This window comes from Nannospalax galili, unplaced genomic scaffold (assembly GCF_000622305.1).
Source record: "Nannospalax galili isolate Female #2095 unplaced genomic scaffold, S.galili_v1.0 scaffold180, whole genome shotgun sequence".
Lineage (NCBI taxonomy): Eukaryota > Metazoa > Chordata > Mammalia > Rodentia > Spalacidae > Nannospalax > Nannospalax galili.
This window is the reverse complement of record NW_008348199.1, coordinates 3,008,323-3,029,977: the sequence shown is the minus strand read 5'-3', so window position 1 is coordinate 3,029,977 and position 21,655 is coordinate 3,008,323. Positions and strand designations below refer to the sequence as shown.

The 21,655-nt window shown below is 51.4% G+C and overlaps 1 protein-coding gene across 9 annotated transcripts in view; it reads right to left on the bottom strand.

Annotated features, from left to right (window-relative positions):
- Window positions 1-1,081: 1,081 nt before the first annotated feature.
- Window positions 1,082-21,655, bottom strand: part of Pacsin2 (protein kinase C and casein kinase substrate in neurons 2) — a 119,238-nt gene continuing 98,664 nt past the window's right edge. For 4 of the 9 annotated variants that reach the window (XM_008844748.3, XM_029569114.1, XM_008844749.3 and 1 more), the window contains exons 3-12: window positions 20,321-20,477; window positions 18,156-18,391; window positions 16,525-16,680; window positions 13,015-13,190; window positions 11,150-11,270; window positions 9,683-9,688; window positions 7,635-7,756; window positions 5,608-5,730; window positions 4,854-5,050; window positions 1,082-1,648 (exon numbers count right to left, since the gene is read on the bottom strand). In XM_008844748.3, coding sequence (XP_008842970.1) covers window positions 1,536-1,648; window positions 4,854-5,050; window positions 5,608-5,730; window positions 7,635-7,756; window positions 9,683-9,688; window positions 11,150-11,270; window positions 13,015-13,190; window positions 16,525-16,680; window positions 18,156-18,391; window positions 20,321-20,477 — 1,407 coding nt within the window. In that variant the 3' untranslated portion in view covers window positions 1,082-1,535. The remainder of the gene's footprint in view (window positions 1,649-4,853; window positions 5,051-5,607; window positions 5,731-7,634; window positions 7,757-9,682; window positions 9,689-11,149; window positions 11,271-13,014; window positions 13,191-16,524; window positions 16,681-18,155; window positions 18,392-20,320; window positions 20,478-21,655) is intronic. The other 5 variants (XM_017801035.2, XM_029569115.1, XM_017801037.2 and 2 more) reach the window with 5 other exon arrangements.

The following is a 21,655-nucleotide window of genomic DNA, read 5'->3' as shown; positions in this document are numbered from 1 at the left end:
AACTAACAGAATGAAAGCCCTCCCTGTGCCTGCCTCATGGGACTTTAGAACAGTTCCACTGCACCCTGAGGACAGGGGCACCTTGGAGGAATTGTGGTAGGGGTGAACTCACCCCCTTTTGTTTGGTCATAAGTTAACAACAGGGACCGTGAGGCCTGTGACTACTGCGAAGACCTGACACTTTCACAGTGCTCTGCTGTGGAGCTAGAGCCGTGGCCAGTGAGGCCCAGTTTTCTCAGCAGCCTCCACTCAGAGCCACGTCTGAGCTGGGAGGAGGCCACCAGACAGTCATGCCTATACTTCAAGGCCACAGGCTTCAAGTAGTTCACAAACTATATTTGCTGTCAGAAGCCACTGATTCATTTCAACTCTTTAGAATCTCTGAATATCAAATAATATATACAGATATACATCAAGACACGACAGTCTAATATAAAGCATCTTAATCTACAGATACAGCTGCTTGAAAAGTTAGTCTTATCTTTTAACTTTTTAAATTACTAATAAAATTGTTAATTTGCAAAAACTTAAGCAAAAATAAAGTGAAAAAAAATATATGTTTTTTTTGGTATTTTTGATACAGGGTCTCCCTGTAGCCCCAGCTAACTTGCTATTTCCCCTTATCCTAGAACTCCTTTTCTCATTTTTAATTTTTTTTGGTATTTTTGATACAGGGTCTCCCTGTAGCCCCAGCTGGCCTAGAACTTGCTATGTAGACCAGGCTGGCCTTGAACTCAGAGATCCACCTGCCTCTGCCTCCCAAGTGCTGGGATTAAAGGTGTACACCATCATGCCTGGCTCGAAAATAATTTTTAACTGTGGCAATGTTGAGTACTGGGTAAGATTACCTCTGCAGTGTGCCTTCACCATGGAACCCCACTACAGCGGTCCCCACTTTTGGGTGGGTGTCTTCCCTCTGGACATCATCTAACAGCAGGGCTGTAGCCCTGGTGTCTGCCCCAGCAAAGGCTGGTGAATAGCACAAGGTAGAAATCAAGATGGCATATCCTAAAGAACAGCACAGATCAATGGCCATAATTCGCATGAATTGAAGAGCATATAAAAAACTATAACTGTACAGTGACTTTAAATTAATACCTCAAAACTTTTTACTCAGAAAATAGCATGTACGTTGGCTTGTTTAGCTTGAAGGGACTCATTACAGAAAAATCAGTGGAATGAGAATCAGTGTAACCCACCATTGACTTGGGAGAGACAAGGTCAAGATAGAGATCCATGATGTAGAGCTAGTGGGCGTGGGGAGGGTCCGGCTCCTGCTTTCGGCCATGTCCTCCTGTGCCTAGATCTGCCCAGATGCACTTGGAAAGGGACGAAGTCCCCAGTGTAATGACCAGCTCATCTGCCTTCAAAGCATACCAGGAAGCCAAGAGCCATGGAACCATCATCATCTTTTGCAGGTGGAGTGGATGCCTACACGGCTGCTGGGGGCACTAGAGGTGTTGCTGCCTGGGCTGAGGCTAACGGAGCTCCTAGACTGCCCACTTCCAGCTCTCCGCCAGCCTGTCCCTGGCCCATCACTGGATGGCCTCAACATAGTTGGCAGGGTACAGGCCAACCTGCCCGCTGTCCAAGCGTCCCTTGCACCAGCCCTGCTCGTCTTCATCCTCTATCTTGGTCAGCTCATCACCTGCAAGACAAAGTGAGAGTGGCCTTAGTGGGAGTGGCCAACAGTGACCACGGAGAGCTACCTGTGTATCCAAACCCTGTGTGGGATGTGCTTCTGGGTCCACAGAGGGTCCCTAAGGCAGAGGGACAAGTACCTTCAAGTACACAGGCCCTGGGGTTTCAATCCCCAGCACCACAAAAACCCAGAAGCCAATAAAACAACTTTTAAAAAAATTGGGGCGGGGATGGGGGTGGGAAAAAAAATGAAAAAAAAAAAATTGGAAGAGAGACAGACTGAGGGTTCAAACTCTCCATGAGGGTACTAGCTAGTGTGTAGTGAGATGTTTAACTAGGGTGAGGTCGCCTAGGCACCTGGACGATGTCAGTGGAGGAAATGCCAAGATGGCAGTCTTCTAGGTGTATGGAGTAGCATGCCTACTTGACCAGTGGGGTCTGCCATGAGAGTATGGAGATGCTTGGAGAACAGCTGAAGGTCTAGAGCAGACATTACTAGCAGGAATAGTGCACTAGGGGCAGCATCAGCAGGCAGCTGCAGAGGCAGCCCGGCCGCTCCCAGGGGTAAGGAGGAGACTGAAGGCGTGAGAGAGAAATCGCAGCAAGAAAGGAATATGAGGTCTCTTTGGTATCGCTCTCTGACCTAGCCAGTAAACTGGATACAAGAGGCAAAGAGACGGAGGTGTCAGCCTCCATGTGGTAGAGTCAGAGTCCCTGTGGAGAGGCTGGGAGGGGCTGTTGGTGAAGGTGCAGCCTCATCTGCAGTGGAGATGCCAGGACCCTGGCAGGCACTAAGGACAGCTGCAAGTGTGCAGTGGAGCGGCCGGAGCCTTTGAGACAAGCTCTGTGTGTTGACAGCAGAACTGGAGAAGGGGGACTGCCCAAGCCCTTTGGAGGCCAGAAGATCACTCGTGAATCCTAGATGTTGGACACTGAGATACTCTACTGGACTTTGGTCTTTCTTAAGTGTGCCTGGTCTCTCCCTTTTGAAATAAAGTATTTAACGTGTTTTTTATTTTATAGGAACCACAGTTAAGAGACTGGGTTTTTAAGAAGATACTGAACTCTAAAGTATTGGAATCCATTAAAGACTGTGGAACTTTTAAGGCTGTACTGTATTTTTATTATGGCAGTAGCCTAAGATCCAGGGGATAAACAAGAAAGGAAGGGCCAGGGTTGTACAGCGATGTGTCTGTGTGCCAAGCTGACCAAGGGCTGATTGTACTGGTTAGTTTTTGTCGACTAACAAGAGACATACTAGAGACACCTAGGAGGAGGGACCTTCAGTTGGGGATTTCCTTCATCAGATTGGCCTGTGGGGCATGTCTGTGGGGCATTTTCTTGACTGTTGGTAGACGTTTGACGGCCCAGCCCACTGTGGGGTGGTGCCATCGCTGAGCAGGTGTGCCCAGGCTGTGTAACAGAAATAGCTGAGCAAGTCAGGGGAGCAAGCCAGTAAGCAGTGCTCCTCCATGGTCTCTGTTTTAGTTCCTGCCTCCAGGTTCCTCCCTTGAGCTCCTGCCTTGGCATCCCTCAATACAGACTATAACTTGTAAGCTGAAATAAGCCCTTTCCTCCCCAACTTGATTTTGGCCAGTGTTTTATCACAGCAGTGGAAAGCCGCCTAGAACAACTTAGAATGGCAGAATCACACTTCAAGCCCAAGTGGCCCACTTCTCCTTCTGGCCGTCTGCCACTCTTCTCAGGGTGCTCCAGGGGTCTCTTCTGTGTACGCCCCTCCCCCAGCACCTCAACACTGGACCCAACAAAGGCTTCTCCTAAATAGTCTATCTACTTATGGTCCTTTACTACAGATAAAGCAGGCTGCTTCTGGTTATACGAAGAACAGACAAGACCCTGGGGTTTCCAATCCTGGCTCTTGCAATGAGGAAGAAGCAACTAACAGTTCCAGAGAGTGAAGCTAAAGGCCCAGAAACCCAAAACTCTGATGTAACACAAGGAAGCAGTTGAGTTCCTGAGAGAGATCAAGAGCAGAAGCTTTAAGAAGCTTAAAGCCGCTGGGTGTGGTGATGCACGCCTTTAGTCCCAGGCAGTCAATCTCTGTGAGCTCCAGGCCAGCCTGGTCCACATAGTGTGTTGCAGGCCAGCTGGGGCTATAGGGAGACCCTGTCTGAAAAACACCAAAACAAACAAACAAACAAGGCCACGATTAGTGAGGTACTGAGAAGCCACAAGGCAGGGGTGGTGGGTGGGTTGGGGGTGTTGAGAGCCACTAAAGGTTCAAGAACCAAGGATCTGGCATTCTAAGCTCAGGCAAAATGCCTTTGGTTTGAGCATCTAGAACAATAAACCTTGGGCTTTGAATGCTAGAAGTCATCAGCCTCTGGTTTTCAAACCTTGGAGCTGTAATTCTCCGGCATTGTGAGTCTCTGGAACTTAGGGTCATTAACACCGAGGAGCTGCTATTTGTCTATCTGGAATTTCTGTCCACATAGAGCTGAAGAATCCCAGCCAGCCATTTGTGACAGAGACACTGAATACACAACTCTAAGGACTGGTGTCTGGGTCAGCTGGCTGGTCCTGCTGATGGCCAGGGGCAGGGTCAGAAGCCAGGCTTAAGGCACAGCCCCCGTCCACCACTGTCTGTTGTCTCCCAGAGGTGCTGGAGGGGCGTACTTCAACCTGTGTTTTTGAGGTTTTTCTTTGTTTGATTTGGTTTTCTGAGACAGTCTCTTATGTAGCCCAAGTTGGTCTCAAATTTGCTAAAGAGCAGAAGATGACCTTGAACTCTTCCCACCTCTGGCCTCCATGGGCAACACACACACACTGCATGTATATACATGCATCCAAACTCATACACATAAAATAAGGAAATCTTTAAACAAATTTGTAAAGACAAATAGAAAGTTCCCCCAGGCAGGGCCCACAGAATCCCAACTACTTTCAGCTATGGGTCACACTTGAATGTGGGCAGGTGCTACAGAAGGAATGTCTGATCAGTGCTGCCTGAGATGAGGGCATGTCTGGCCCAAGACCATACTGGGTGCTACTCTGGAGTCAGGCAGAGCTGTGGGCATTATGACAGGGTACCTCACTGCTCTGAATTTTGCCACTGAGAATCTGCTACTTTCGAAACTTAAGGGAGGGTGTGCAGTGACGACCCACCCATGAAATAGCAGGACCTCACAGACTTCAAGCACAAAGACAACCCTTCAGCCACACTTCCAGGGGATATTTGGGAAGTCACCTACCAGCCTTGAAGCTCAACTCATCATGTTCCTGTCCCTCGTAGTCATAAAGGGCCCGGACTCGTACTTCTGTTCCTGAGGTAGTGTCCTCGTCAAATGGATTAGAGTCCCCATTGGCATCCGTGGAGGAGAAAGGGTTGTTAGACTCATCGTCAGACCAGTCAGTGGGGTAGTTCTGAGTCTTCTCATAGCTGCTCACACTGTAACAAAGAGGTAGACATGGGGCTCTCAGGAAGGGCTTGGGAGAGGATATGAGGGTCCCACCCAGAGTCCCTGCCCCAAGGGTTGGTGCAAGGGCCATGGGCTCCAAGAGGACACAGCTTCCTCTGGCAAGATAGATAGAGCCTGGCCCCTCTGAGCCTTTGTGCCATCCACACTCATCCTGAGCTCTCAGCAGAACCAGGGGCTGGGGATGCTCCAGAGCAGTGCCTGCAGGAAGACCTCGGTCCACTTCAGCAGGTCCCCCAGCAGAGCCTGCCTGTCTCCTGTGATGGTGCTGCTCAAGCTTTAAAGGGTTAGCAGAGGACAGAGAAAAAGCAACCAAAGAGTGTTAGCGGTTCCCCCTTCCCCCAAGAAATGGCGAGGCAGACAGTGACCCAGCAGGCCTGGTGTGCTGAGCAGCAGGTGCCCACTTCCTGCAGGACTCATGCATTGCTGGACTGCTGAGAGCTGAAACCCCAAGAAAGACCCCTGGATAGAGAGAGAAAAAAGACCACAGGGATGGGGCGGAGCCAGAGGGAAGCGCATGTTCACCAACTTTTTGGCCTTAATGTCCTCCTTCTCACTGACGGTGCTGCCTGTGTCGTCCTCATCCTCGAAGGGGTTGTAGCTGGACTGCAACTGCGCGGACTGGGCGGGGTTGCTCGGGACACTAAGACTGCTATGAGGAGAGAGAGAGTTTTCAGGGACCCCACCTTGGGGCCCAGCGAGGGCCCTGGTGATTCTCAGCAGCAGGAAGACAGTGCTCGTACCTCCAAGGTCACAGCAGCTCCTCACTGATGAGAGGAGTAGGTTGTGTGAAAAAAAGACTTAGTAGGGTACATCGCTCTATTCTAAGTGTCAACACATCTTGGGCATCTACAGTCAGTAAGACAGCCATTTTCCTCCTTGTTTCTGGAGACACCAATGTAGAACAAGGCTCCAAGATGCACGGGTGGTTCCTGGTTCAAGGCTTCTCCTCAGCCCTAGCTCAATCCCATGTGAGGTTTAGCCAGTGAGGAGAACTGATGGAGGGAGCTCCTCCGGGAAGCAAGAGTCCCAGGAAAGACTGCACCCGTGAAGCATTGTCCTCCCTAGCTCCCCGTATCCCTCTAATCACTAACGTCTTGGGTGGCCAGGTCCCCAGTGCTGGAGCTTCCAAAATTGGGACCAAGCTTGCTGCACAGAAGGATTCCTCAGTGCACCACAGTCAATCCATTTCTGCAACTTTGCCAACCGCCTGCCTCCAGGCCCAGTGGGGACCAGAGAGGCTGGGAGCTGGGGGCGGGATGAAGTGGCTGCAGGTGTGAAGCACTAAAATGCCACCACAGAATGTGCAGGAATATTCACCCTGGGCTGGTGCACTGCACTTCCCTCAGCTGCAGCTGTTCCAGCGTCAGGACAGCAACACTTTTACGAATGAGTAGCTTCCCCCAGAGCCAGGGAGGGGAGGGCAGGAAACCCCTCAAGTGCTACAGAGTGATGCTGGCTGGCCGCCTGTGTACAAGCAGCATGCTTGACACTGCACCCTCTGCCCTCCTAGGCTCCGTTCTCTAGCTGACTTTTTTGAGGGACTAGGTGCTGGGCACTGAATTGATGCATTAGCCTTGCAGCCTGAAATCCCCAGGATCTCCTCTGAAACCTGGTCTCTTCCTTCCCACTCCTAACTCCAAGCATCAAGGGGATGATGGTTCTGATGCTGGGCGCACATTACTTAACTTGGAGTACACAGGAGATGATAGCTTGGCTCTGACGTTGGGTACCCATTACTAAGCACCCTGGACAGTCCATAAGCACGGCTCCTGAGGGAGGACCAGCCAAGTGTAACTGGGGAGCTTTGGGTAGCTTACTGCCCTGGCCACAGACAGGTCACTGGACTGTGAGCTAAGTATGGCACAGACACCTCCAGCCAAGTCCTAAGGAAAGCTTCCTACAGTACATTCTTTCCAGAAGGTTCTAAGGACCACAGTGTCACCCCTTCTATCCACAGGTCATTTTGTCAGACAATCAATGCAGGCATTTCCAAGCTTCTTTTAGGGAGAGGGTTGTTTTGTTTGTAACGTTGGGGATTGAACCTAGGGCCTTTTATTTGCTGAGCGAATGATCTATTGCTGAGCTATATCCCTAGCCTCACACCAGAAATAACTAACAATTTAAGTGGGTTGAACACAGGCTACCTGTCCATCCCCCACTGCCCTCCTATCTACTGGGGCCTGCACATAAAAGCCTGAGCCCTGGCAGCACTGAACCACGAGGAGGGTGCCACTGACAGCACACCTCACTCTGCTGTGTCCACTCAGGGCAGCACCATGTGGGCACAAACGGCCAATGCGAGCATCTCCTCACCAGACAGGCAGACTGTGGCAACAGGCTCATTCTCTGGATCTTTCAGGAGCTCCAGCACCAGGCCAAGAGAGCATCTTGAGAGAGAGTTGTCTCCCAGAACTCAGAGAGCTCCCGGAAAGTTTGTTCTACAAGTCCCCATCCCTGGGGAATCCAGGTGCCCCAAGCTGGCGGCACTCCATCAGATAACCCCCGCTCCTGAAGGATGGTCCATTTTGGACTACAGCTGTAACTGGAGCTCACCTGCCATGCTTATTCTGCCCAGACTGGTCACCTGTCTGGTTGATGCCTGTTAGGGTGACACCATCAGTGGCTTTCTTCTTCTCTCTTCGGCTCAGAGTTCGATTCAGGTCTGCAGACCACTCCTGGGCAACCGAGAGAGAAAAATGGGAGGTTCATTTGTTGGAAACCATGGTTGTCCGAACACGAATTCAGCCAGAACTCATCTATGCTGTGCAGCTAGTAACATTCAGCCTTGCAGCCTCTGCTGTCCGTTGTTTCCCAGCAGACCTCCATCTTCCAGTGCCTACCTTTCGGCCCAAAGAACCTGTTGGTACTCTCACAACCACATGGCCCCAGATGTGGAATCCCCAGAGACAACAGACTTTACAGGCCACAGGGGAGATACAGAACTCGATCTCAGGGCTGAGGATATAGCATAAGGTAGAGGGCCTGCCTAGCATGCATAAGGCCCTGGATTCTAACCCCCAGCAACTCTCACATGTGCACGCACACACCATGGAATCAGGACTGATGCTGCCTTTCATTCCAGCTTGGAGGGCCTTCTGGTCCCATCCGAGCTTACCATGTCTCTCAGACTCTATCCCGCCCATGCCTGCATAGGCTCTGGTGGCCTCAACCAGAGGTCCTTGAGCCTCTTAAGTAAACAAAGCCAGCCCATGGGGAACCTGGCTGAGATGCATAGCTCAGGCCTCAGCCACTAAAGCTCCTTCCAGCTATGCTCTAAGCTCTGGGTCCAAGGGCTGACAGTTGTACACTGGAATCTGAACAAGCCTACCACATAGGAAACAACCCAGGAATGCAAAGAAAATCAGAGGCAGGTGGCTAGGGGATGGCAATGGAGGCTAGCAGGCTCTGACCCAAGTCCCCAAAGAGCCCTCCCTTATGTGTCTGCCACTCTGGACTATTTCCTTTTTGATCAAAGTGGCATGCTGGTAGCTAACAGAGCAGAGCAGAGCAGAGGCTTTAACTCCCCACAGGTTTTTTACTTGCTCAGCGACAGGCTTCTATCAATGGTAAAACACACAGGGAAAACAGGGAGTGAGACCTTCATTTTCCAGAAAAATCTATGTGTGTTCATGCACTTAATGAATTCAAAACCACTTGCCTCAAAAGCCTGACCATCCGATTCTGTCCCCAGAACCCATGTAAAGACAAAGAATACTGGCCGGGCGTGGTGCGCACGCCTTTAGTCCCAGCACTCGGGAGGCAGAGGCAGGAGGATCTCTTTAAGTTCGAGGTCAGCCTACTCTACATAGTGAGTTCCAGGACAGCTGGGGCTACAGGGAGACCCTGTCTCAAAAAGACAAAAACAAACAAACAAACAAAAAAAACGAAGAATATGAACTCCACAAGGTTGACCTCTGCCTTACACACAGACACACACACCACACACACACGCCACACATACACACCACACACACACCACACACACACACGCACACATGCCACACACACGCCACACACACACGCCACACACACACACCACACACACACACGCCACACACACACGCCACATGTACCCTGTCTCAAAAAGACAAAAACACACACCACATACACCCCACACACACCACACACCACACACACCATCCCCCACACACATACATACACACAACACACCACACACACCACACACACACACACACACACACACACCCACACACACACACACACACACACACACACACACACACTCTGCCCCTTAGTCCACAGCTTTGTCCCTACTTAGTCACAGAGAATCAAGGTCACAAGACATCTTGGAAACATTACGTCTAGGTTTCAATTCGTTAGATGAAGAAACTGAGGTACACATGGAGTCCATCAGCCTTGGACCACTGACCTCCAAACCCAGGTCACCTTGTCTGTTAATGATTCTTGATAGAAATAAATAGACTAGGAACTCAGTCGGAACCTCAAGCCCCCCACAGAGTGATCTCTGAACAGAAATGGACCCTGACCAGGCAGCCAATACAGACAAGAGGTAAGAGTGGCTGACCTCACACAGCACAGGCCTTGGCAATCAATGACTTAATCATCAAACAGAAACTTACTTCATCCTCGCAGCATGAAAAATGAAAAGAAGTAACTTCATTAGAGAAAACCAGACACCACCCATGACAACCGTGAAAGTAAAGACAAGGACATGACAGGGCTGGTTCCCAGCCCGGGGCCCAAGATGAGTCCATGGAATCCTGCCAGGGAACCCCTCTGGGGAGACAACCAGTTAAATGCTTTTCGCTGTGCCCCTCTCTGGGTATTAACAGGCACTTCTGAGGGAACCAGGAAATATCAACATGAGGTCCTATGCTACTAGCTATGCCTAGGACTCCACCCACCAGCACGCTTTTTCCCAGTGTGCCGTCCTAGGGGCAAAGGCTGTTTCTTCTATAACTGCTTCCACTTGAAAATGCCCAAGACACCAGTATCTTCTGGGGCCCAGCCCACTCTGCAGTCCCTTGATAAGTGGGTGTTGGGACATGCGATGCTCGGCTCCTACCAGTTGGGGAAACCATGTAAAGCTCCAGGAAAGGTAAGCAGCACACTGACACTAGTCCCACCCACAGCACAAAATGAGATCTGGGAGCAGAGTGGCCACTCTGTTCTTGGACACCCTCCCTGCACAGTGAGATAAACTTGAGCTGCTGTCCTGGGTTACCAACAGTATGGAGGTAAGGAATGACAGTGTAGGTTGGGAAGGCGAGGGAACTTGAGGAGCCCAGGCATGTGCAGACACCCAGCATGCACCAGGTCACTGCCCTGCAACAAGGCCTGGTTATTATTCTCACTTTACAAAGGGACAAGTGTTTGCTCATGTCCCATAGCTGCTAAGGGGTAAACAAGGCTCTGGCTACAAGGAGTCCAGAGGTGTCATGAGGCCCAAGCCTGAAGCACTTCCTGGGGCCAGCAGGGCAGGGCTGATACACACCATTGGGAAGAAAGAGTTCACTCCTCCAGGGACTGGGAGTGGCATAACTTCTGGTCACCTGATGCTAACATGCTGTCAGGGGGTCAGGTAGGGGCCTAGAAATACAATCCTAATGTCAAGATCCACAGGCCTGAAATTTTATTAAAAATACTAGACGACTTGGGCCCACAAAATGGAAGAGAGAAGCTCATTATGAGCCAAGGTTAACTACATTTATAGCTCAAGGTACAAAAAAGTCCCCACAGAAAAGGAAAGGTAAGCAGCCCACTGATACTATGGCACAAAATGAGGTCTGAGAGCAGAGCGGCCACTCTGTTCCTGGACACCCTCCCTGTATGGTGAGATAAACTTGAGATGGTGTCCTGGGTTAACAAGAGAGAAGTGCCAAGACGAGCAAGTGGTAGCCAACGAAGGGCTTTGGTGATTATAGTGTTCAGGACTCTAAACACCAGCCCAGTGAGGACTGATGCTCTACATGAAGGCTGCCTAATAAATGGCAAACAACTACACAGGATGGGGAATAAGAGCAACACTCAAAAGCTCAATTCTGGGGGTACTCTCAACTCTGAAGTTCTCCTGTGCTTCCTCTTACCTCAAACTGTGGCCAGTTCATGGCCATGCCAGGCCCGTGGTTGGCTCGGAACCACCTCAGGTCCTCCACCGCATCGGCTGCTTTGATGCTCTGCTCTAGCTCTCGATAAATGGTTTTGTAGCTAAATCAGAGACAGAAAGACACTTCTAAAGAAGGCCATTCTTCCCAGCCACAGCAGACCCTGTGGTCTTCTGTAACCAGAACTAGCCTGTTTCCCAGACACAGATCAGAACATCATCCCCTGGCGGCCACACACATGGGCACACCATCCTTCACAATCCGGTTCTGAACAAACGAGCTTCACACTGAACCAGGCGGTGCACCGAGCCTTGTCCTGCATCAGATCATGTATGTGCTCTGTGGGGGCCTCTGAGTCAGGTGGTGTTGAAGAAGCAGCTACTGGAGAGGTCAGAATGCCTGCCACCCACTTGCCCGTGGCCCTCAGGAAAGCTGGAGGTTTACCTCCTCAGGTGAAAGGCGGTATGTATGGGAGGCGGATGGAGCTGCAGGACCCAGCGAGAGAACACAGCTTAGTGGGTGACCCTGCTCAGCTTCCTGGGTCAAAAGCTTGGGTCACAGCTGGACCTGACAGTTTGTTCCACTGATTATCTATGTAGACGGTACTTCACCTTTTCCAAGCCCCGTTTCCTCTGCTGAGTGGGCGTAATACCTTCTGTTAAGGACTGAATTGTGTCCTCCACAAACAATGTGCTGGATGGAGTCCTAACCTCAGGATATGACCTTTGTTGAAAACAGTTTTTGTAGAGGTGAACAACTTAAAACAGGTCCAAGAGGACAGCCTAATCCAGCAGGACTGCTGTTCCTAGAAAAAGGAGGACTGGGGCTAGATCCACACAGGGGAGATGACGTGAAGATACTCAGGTAAAGATGGCCAGGGGACTGGGCAGAGATGGTCCGGGAAGCTGAGGGCTGCGGCAGACCCCAGAAGCTGCAAGAAGCGGGAAGGACCTGCCTGGAGCCTTCAGGGGGCGCTCGACCTGCACGCCCTGGTCTCTGACTTCTGCTCTCCAGAACTGTGAGTGATGAGCCTCTGCTGTTTTCTGCCACCCAGGTGTTGGTACAGTTCCAGCAGCCCCAGAAAGGAAGTATGTCACCTGTGCCTGGCGTGGCTTGGGACACAAGGGACACAAGCTGAGCCCATCGTGGCCTTTGTTAGAGGCCGGTTACCTCCAGTATAAAGAAATCACCTCAGACACGGAAGAGCAGGACAGTCCCAACCCTGGCCCCTAAAAGCTGTGCAGTGGCAGCAGGTCCCTGAGCCCCACCCAGCCTTGGCGTCCTCATCGGTAAGATGGGGTCAGTGCTGCCTACTTCCCAGGCTGTCACAGACGAAATGACAGCAAGGCAGTGCAGTGACTGCTCCACTCCGTTTTGTAAGACACAGGGATGCCATTTCCTTCCACCAGCAGGCTGTGGTTCTGCCAGATGGGTGAGAGGAGGAGACAGATGTCTGTCTGTCTCCAGTCAGTGTGGACAAGATAAAGGGCCTGACATGGGACTGTACTGTCCTGGGGCAGAGGACACGAGGCCTGGGGAGTGCTGGCCTCATCCCCGAGTGGATTTCCAACATGGTGGCTGTGGCTGGTCCTAACTGTGGTGCCAGGACAGGCAGCTGTCCTTCCTGTCCAGAGGCATGGCATCAAGCCCCGCCATGCCGGCCCTGCCTAGGCCCTCCACGGCCCGTGCTGCGTGCTGGCCCAGCCTACGGGCCCCGGGCATCGGGAATGTGGCACAAGACTCCGGCTGACTCTGCCACCCAAGGCTGTGCACGACACCCGAGTTTATTTAACAGCAGCCTCGCTCTGACTCACCCTGATGGCTTTTCTGCCTCCAGGGACACTTACGCGGTCACGTTGGACAGGTCCAGGTGCTTCTGAACCTCCAGCAGAACCTCCCGGAAGAAGCGCAGGCGCTTCTCCTCAAACTGCTGGCACTGCTCGAACACCTGCTCCATGTTCTCCATGTACTGGGGCGTGGTCTGGTCAAGCTCCTTCAGGGCTTTCTCGTACTTCTCTCTGCTCTGTATTGAATCAGGGCACAAGACGGAGGCTCACTCCCGTTCCACCTGGTTCAGCCTACAGACCGAAGCCCGCAGCTTCTCAGGCCTCCCAGACTCCAAATGCAAGGAGCCCGAGCTCCAGCCTGGCATTCTCCAAGGTCCCGCCTGGCTCCCTGTGCGTCTCCGTGCAAAGTCGCACAGTGTCTGCTCTGCCTGTCACTGGAACAAGGCCTCACCAGGCAGACGTAGGGGAGTGGCCCTCACCCTGGTGCTCAGTGCGCCTGGTCCGAGCACATCGCGTGCCAGTGTCTGCTTTTTCTGTGAGGAGGTCGGTGCTGGGCGGCCTTCCAGCCTAGACCTGGCCCCACAGCTGTGTCTTGTGAGTCACCTTAGAGCAGGGTCATGGTTCTGAGTCGAGACGGGCCTGGACCTCACCTTCCTTACCAGAAAATGAGGATACTTTCTGCCTCACAGCGTTCTGAGATTTAAATGGCACAAGCTGCATGAATTGGACCTTTCCAGTTCTTAATCCCTAACCGTCCAGCTCTCTCTGCACCTCCTTTGCAGGCTGTCCTCTAGAACAACTTTTAAAAGAAAGGAAGTAGTAAAATTGTGGCCTGTCAAGAGTGTTCTGTGCAGATTGAAATGAATGAAATTCCTAAGGGGACTATGTGGACACCTGGCCTGCTTTTAATCCAGGCAGAGGCAGGTGAACTGATGTGAGTCAAGGTTAGCCTGACCTACATGGTACATTTGAGGCTAGCCAGGGCTACATAATGAGGTCCTGTCATAAACAAACAAATAAAAACCAAAAGAAAACCCACACAAAAAACAAAAACATTAGACCCTGACAATGAGAGTAGAGGCTAAGTCTGAACCCGCTTTCACTCTGTAAGACACACAGACACACAAGCACAGACACACAGACCCTCTATAAGAAGGTCGGAGTCCTACCCAGGCCACTGGAGCAACTTCTCTGTCCCCTTCGCACACTAGGGCACTATGTCTACTCCATTTACCCTAGGACTCAGGTGCAGAATCATCTCTCTGTATGTTCTCTTTTGAAGCCTGTCCCAACCTCCTGAGGACAATCCCATCCACTTTCTGGGCCCCACTCCTGTCCTTGTCACTGTCCTGGCATCTCTGGCTCCTCTCTCTCCTCTGAAGTCAAAGATGGTCAAGATGGAATCCTCTATGAACAGAGAAAAAGGTCACCTTTGCCAGTGGCACCATAGCAGGAACAAAGCTCTAGACACTGGTTACTCACCATCGACTATAGCACTAGCCTGTGCCCACCAACTGGGAGCCCCAGCTCAGACCATAGTGCACAGCTGTGGGTACAAACCCCTGCAATGGCAAGCAGAGGCCTTCAGGTCACAACGGCCTCCCAGGAGGTGTGCCAGTATTCTTCCTCTGGGATCCACAGCTTCCAGTCTGTTCTGATCATGCTGAAGCCATGTCCTGACTGCAGCATGGACCAGGGACTAAGCAGGGTCATTTGAGAAAATCCCCTAGCAGAGACATAGAAAAGTCCCCAGTGTCTACTCACAGGCTGATGTGCCCCTGATGAGGACTGTACTATTCTGGCACTGAATACAAGAACTTCCTCTCTGAAGGACACTGCAATATACAGTCTCACCTAGCCAAAGACGCATGAAAGCTACACCCAGCAGTCAGCTCTGGCTTGTGGAAAGGGAAGGGGAGGGACTGTACTTCTCTCCAGTACTCTAGGGCTATAAGGATCACTCAGGCTCTGAGATCACTGGTAGACCACCCAGGCGGGAAGGGTCCCAGAGGGGAAGCCACTGCAGTCTCTGTCCCTGACAGACATTTCATATCTGACCTCATGCCCTGGGTCTGTTCTGTGAAAGTACCATACTTCCTCTCCCTGTTTCCTGTACACACACACACACACACACACACACACACACACACACACACACTTTTTTTCTAAGCACCTTCCTAGGCAACTGATTCCCTGGGAGCCAGGCAAACGTCTTAGCGCTCCCCTGGGCCCTATGTTTCCTGAGCCTACGTATCCCCTCATCTAGCAGGTAGGCCCAGATCCCTCACCTGATCCCACGGTTAGAGGCACTTAGGTAGCTTCAAAATGCCTCAATTCCTGATCCCAGCAATAAAATCTGGGGGTGGAGAGGCAGGGGAGGAGGACTGCTTGAGCCACAGACCTTATGGTACTTCCCTTGCTGGGCGGTAGTGACGAACAGTAATGAAAGGTACAGACAGGCTCTGCAGCCGGATTCCCTGTGCTCACACTGATGTTGGACTCCTCGTTTACAAAGCCACTGTCTAACGCACAGGAGTGCAGCGGCATGGCTCTGAAGCCTGGCAGGGGACAGTAGGTGTCAATCTGCTCAGCACTCCTACCTCACCTGCCAGCCTCAGGTCCTGCTGCTGGAGCACAGCCTACTGTGACTTGGCTCCACCTGCTACTGCAGGCCTAGGCTGGCTAAACCAGAGGCAGGGAGGTAGGCCTGGGCCGCGGCTTACATATCGTGGTGGGGGATGGGGACTTCTACATGACAAGATATTGTCTAGTAGTTTATTCCTGTGACTCTGGGACCGTATCAGCGGGGTACTTCAGATTACAGAATGCTTTGGCAAAGCCATGTCATACAACCTCCTCAGCGGAAACAGAAGGGCTCTCAGAACACTGCACTAGATGCCACATGGCCTGTTCTCTCTTATTGGTCAAAAGTCCCTGTCCTGTCACCCCCAGCTGCTACAGCCTCTGCCTCTTCCAGGGCCTGTCATTGATGGTGGTGGGGCAGCTCCACTCCTCTCATATCCCTCACTTCCCTATGGGCTTCCAGACACGCCCTCCGACCTTCCATCCAATCCTTAGTGCTCTATCTCTAGCTCTCCTTCCATCCTTATGGAAGAGTCTGATAGCCCCCTTCCCTGGCTGCAGGTCTCCCTCAGCATCCAGAGCTCCTACTTCTGCCTGGTGGTAAAGGCCACTGGCATCTGGTCCCTCCAACCCTACTTAGTACCCATTCCCACCTCCATATTTTACACCAGCTGTTCCTCCCTGCTACGACCCAGCTGTCCTCAAATGTCCCTGGAAAGCCACCGAAAGCACCCCATCCCCAGAGCACAAGAACCACCCACTCTCCTGCCTGCCTAGCACTTAGCTCTGTTGTCAGCGGAGGCAGGCACAACTGCTGTGGCAAAGCCAGGCTCTCAAGTACTCAACTGTGTGGTCCTGAGGGCTAGGAGGCTTTACTGGCATTTACCATCATCCAACCACCTAACCAAGCAGTTCCAAAAGGCTTGTGAATGTGCTACCTACGTGGACAAGGGATGCTAACATTCACTATGCACAGGCACGGTTTACCTTCAGAACATCCTGCTTGCACTTTTCTATTTTGTCTTGTAATTTCTTCAGCTGTTCAGGGTTGAGGGACGGATCTGCTTTGCTGTTGGCTTCCCGGGAAATGGCCAACTTCTCTTCTTTGCACGCTGTGTGATGGGCTTTCTTTGCTGCTTCTACCTACAGGGAAAGTGAGTTCTGAGTGCAACATGGCTGCCAGCTCAGGATCTTCAGAGATCACACAGGTTGTGGAACTGCGTGCGCTGACAGAGGAGAGGGAAAGGCAGGCACAAACTATGTGCTTCATCACTGCAACCAGCTGTAACAAATGGCCTCATTCTGCAAGTATTTAAGGTGTGCTAGCTCTGTGCCACGCATGGTTCTGGGCACTGGGAACCCAGGACTTCATTGTATGTTTGAGTTGATAGCTACATGCAGGAACAGTTAAATGCTGGAGTAAGTTATAAGGTACTGAACTCTATGGAGAGAAACCAAGCAGGGGAGGGACACTGGGAGCACCAAGTATATGTGGGCAGAGTTCCCTAGAGAATGGGAGGGAGAAAGCCAGCTGAGATGCCTGAAGGAGGAAGAGATGTGGACAACTGCTGGGAAGAGTATGCCCAGAGAGCCAATAAGAAGTCCCCAAAGAGAACCCCCATGAGTGAGAGGCCTGAGGCAGGGTGGGAAGGAGATGGGGCCCATCTTCCAAGGACTTTTCTTTCGACAGAGGGTCTGGATAGACTGTCCACGTTGGTCTCAAAGTCACGGGGCTTAGACAATCTTCCCAGTCAGTTTTCCAGGTATCAACCACTGGGTCTGGCTCCTGGGTCTGGCTCTTGTGCTCTAACAATGATTTTACTTTATCTTTCTCCCCTCCCCTCCTTAGAGCTGTATGTATGTAATGGTGGCTTCCTTATTTCTGCCAAAGCCACAGATTTCATTGTAGGAAGAAAAAGTGGGAAGAGATTCATCATGAATGGACCCAGGCGAAGAAGGACGAGAAAGGAGATATGGGAAAGCCAAGATATGTAAGAGAGAACGGCCAAGCGGCAGAGGCATGCTCTAGAGGATTCAGAGGAAAGCAGCATAGTTCCCAAGAAAAGATGCTCGAAGGGGCGGCATTCCAGTGAAGAATGGGGCCACACGGCAGGTGTGATGAAGCGAGCATGCTAAGGTCTGGATGGCTGGATTCATCCTCCAGTTAACCAAGGCCTGACACGACTCAATGAGTTTGATTGCTGCTTTCAAAACACTGGGGTATCCAGCACTGTATACTAATTTGGGAGAAAAAGAGCAATTTTGAATTAAGTTTTTATACTAGCCCAAAGGTCTCCTAAGTCTTGAGTAGACAACCTGCCAGGCTAGTGAAATAAACGGTAGTGGGTGAGAGCTCTGCACCTCGAGTTCTGTCATGTCCATATGACGTGTGTGAATGGCAAGGATCAAGTTTAAAGAAAATGCATAAAGCAGTGTCCTGGGCTGGACGAAGGTCAGCCTAGCCTTCTGGTTTCTGGACTGATAATGGGTTTTTCTCCCAGCCATGGCCTCCTGTGGCCAAGAGGAGTTCCTGGGAGTGCAGGAAGGGAGTCCTGCTGGGGGTGGCCACCAGGAGAGGGCAGGGCAGGGCCAGCAAGGGGCCTGTGGGAGGGAGGCACCTCTTTCAGCTTCTTGGCCCAGGGCTTCTGGGCCTTCCTGAAGCCGTCTTCCGCTTCCTTGGTCTCCTTGAAGCCTCCCATCATCTGCTTGTGGAAGGCGTCCTTCTGCCAGTTCTTGATCTTCTCAAAGTCCTCATTCATGAGCGCCGACTTCACTTCTAGGTGCAGCTCACTCACTCTTTCTGCTTCAGACATGACGGCCGTCCAGGCTTTCTCCACGGTCCCATACTGTGGTCCTGACAGAGGAGGAGAACTGGGTTAGCTCAGCTGGGTCAGCAACGGGGATTTCCTGCTCCTGCCACAGCTGTTCACATGGGAGCGCCTGGGCTACACACATTTCCTTTCCTAAAGCCTTGGGGCTCTTTTGTGTGTGTGGAGGAGAGGTTGATGCTGGGTGTCTTCCTCAAATGCTCTCTCTTTAAAATTTTTTTTTACTTGTGCGTGTGTATGGATGTGCACCCCACGTGTGGGCATCCGTGGAGACCAGAACAGAGTGTTGGATCCCTTGGAACTAGTATAGGCAGCTGTAAGAAGTCTGATGTGGGTGCTGGGAATAGAACTTGGGTCCTTTAGAAGGACAGGAAGTGTTCTTAATCACTGACCCATCTCTCCAGCCCCTACTCCTTATTTTTTAAAATCTTATTTTTTGTGTACTGCCTGCATGTATATTAAGTGCACCCTTTTCGTGTAGTGCCTGCGGAGGTCACTTTCGAAAGTGAGCTGCCCCCCTCCAAGAACTCTTACTCCCACACCTCCATGCCTGTGAGTGGTATCCCTCAAGATGAGGCCACTTTCATCCACTCCCATGAGCAGTGGGCCCAGAGGATAAGCCTGAGAATGCTTGTGGGGTAGAAGACCATCTCCTCAGGAGAATGGAAGCCTGTGCTGAGAAAGGGAACAGAGAGGGACTGCACAGGCCCATGTAGAAATCTCTGGGTAGTGCAGGGACACAGTCACCCAGCTCCTGTTTTCATTCCAAAAGGTCAGAAAAGAAACTAGAAGCGCTGCTTCTGCTAAGGGGCTGGGCAGTGAGGGGCAAGAGCAATGACAAGCCTGGAGGTGAAACAGGCCAGACCCAGAGGCTCACCGAGCAGCTCACCAAAACGGGCAGTCACCGAGCGGCTCACCGAAACGAGCAGTCAACGAGCCAAGTCATGACAGAGAGGAGAAGGACACACCACTCTAGGGCTTGAGGAGAGCAATGGACCGCCAAGCCTCTAATCCCCTGAGACTACAAAATACACTCCCAGTACTGCCTATTTACAGTGCCCCGGCCAGAGCCCCAGGTGAGGGTATCTGGAGTGCCAAGTGGATTAGCAGGTGGCAATGAGGCAGTAACAGCTACTGTTAGCTAACAGGGCTGGCCTGTCCCTGAAACTCCAGTCTGGGCCCTCACCCTGCATCAGGTTGTGTCCTGCTTCAGTTTCCAGGGGAGAAGACAGGCAGTTCACGTAGTCAGGGCTGACCCCTCACCTGGGACCTGGCTCTCTTGGCTGCTCCCCTGAAGTTGGCTGGCCATGGTGGAATATTCTGCCCCAAACACTCAGAGAGAATGTGAAGATGCCTCTGCCCAGGAAACCCTTTCTAGTCAGGGTTTCCTCAGCCAGGCTTCTTTCTAGTCAGGAAGTGGGTTCTACCAACAAAACAGCAGCACTTGACATCCTTAGAGCTCACGGGAAGGAACAAAGAGATCACCTCCACCACAGAACACGTGTCATCGCTTCCTTCAAAATCAAAGCTGGGAAGCCCTCCACTTTCTCCTCTCGTATGGTCTGACCTTATGACACTTAAAAGGAAACAGTACCCATGGTCACACACCAAGGGACTGCGCCAGGCCTCTCATGTGACAGGTACTCCCTCAAGTGCTAGCTGTCATTCTCTAGCTTGAAATTAAGCTGGCAAGCCTAAGTGTGTCCTGTGGGTGATGGGGTGGAACAGGAGATTCAGAGCTCCTTGCAATGAGCAGTCTGGTGTCTCTAAGGAAACAGGTCAGAAGCTCACACAGCCTGTGCTTACTAGGTGAGAGGCACCCTGCTGCTCCCCTCTCCCCACACCCATTAAATAATCACACCCCAGAAACTGTAAGATCACTCCTGGCCCTACAAAGTAAACAATTTGTCCAGGGTCCCTGGCAAGGGAGTAGCTGTTAAACATGCCGACCTTACCCTTCTCCACGAGCTGCCTCCAGCGCCGGGCCCACTCAGTGAGCTGCTGTGCATACGCCTTCTCGATGCGGGCACGCTCGTGTAAGCAGTTCATGAGGTCGCCGCAGAGGCGGTAGCCATCCTCAATCCGCTTCACGGTCCGCTTATAGTTCCCAACCTGTGAGACACAGCGATGCTATGAGGCGGGCACTTGGTGGCTGCCTGACTGCTAGGCTCTCCCAGCAGTAGCTAGGCAACCCCTTGCTGCTGTACATGCCAGTGGGGCCCCTATGCTCACTGTGAGGGTCACCTCATCTCTCTAGACTGAAAGACCAGACAATAAGCCTCCCTACTTTTATTACCAACAGAAATAAAAGGACAAAAAACAATGCACACTTCCAGGCCAGCTACTGGTGGAAACCAACTGGTGGGTCAGGGAAGGAGGCCAACTAGCAAGGGGTGGGCTGAGGGTGACTGACAAGTGGTCTCAAGCAGATGGAGGGAACAGAGATGGCTTCTCAGAGCAGGTAACATCTGACAGGCTTCTGATGCCCAATTACAGCAGCAACTATTACTTCCCACCTACCAAGTGTTACAATGTATCAGGTGCCATGCTAGGTATTTTGCACCTCCACACACTGCCTAATCCCCAAGTGGAATAACTGTCCCCATTTTACAGATGAGAAAATTGAGGCTTAGAGCACTTAAGGGCTGGCTAAGATCTCACAGGCACCATGGCTGGACTGGAGCAGAAGGTAGTCTTTCAAGCACTTTCAGGTAGGTTAGATAACAAAGCTTAAATTCTAATTTGAGCTTTGTCAAGGGCGAGTTTTGACTACCATTTTCACATACAAAGAGAGAAACCAGATTATATAAATTAGAAATAGTAAAAGAATGTTTCATCCTTTGTATGTTCTATGTGCACACGTGTGGCATGTTTACGGAAGGCCAGAAGTCAATGTCAGGTGTCTTCCTCAATTGCTCTGCACCTTATTTTTTGAGACAAGGTCTTTCACTGAACCTGGAACTCACAGATTCAGATGGACTAACTGGTCAGCAAGATCCCCGTGTCCATGATAGGTATGTGCCATAACTCCCAGCTTTTTTTTTTTTTCCCAGTTCTTTTTGAGACAGGGTCTCCCTGTAGTTCCAGCTGGCTTAAATTCACTTTGTAGACCAGGCTGGCCTTGAACTCACAGAGATCTGCCTGCCTCTGCCTCCCGAGTGCTGGGTTTATTAAAGCTGTGTGCCACCACGCCTGGCCCCTAAAAAATTGTTTTAAAAAGGGGATCTATTATATTCTCATCAGTTTTACCCTAGTGTCCTCAAAGGTCTTAGCCACTCTCTTGACTTTCC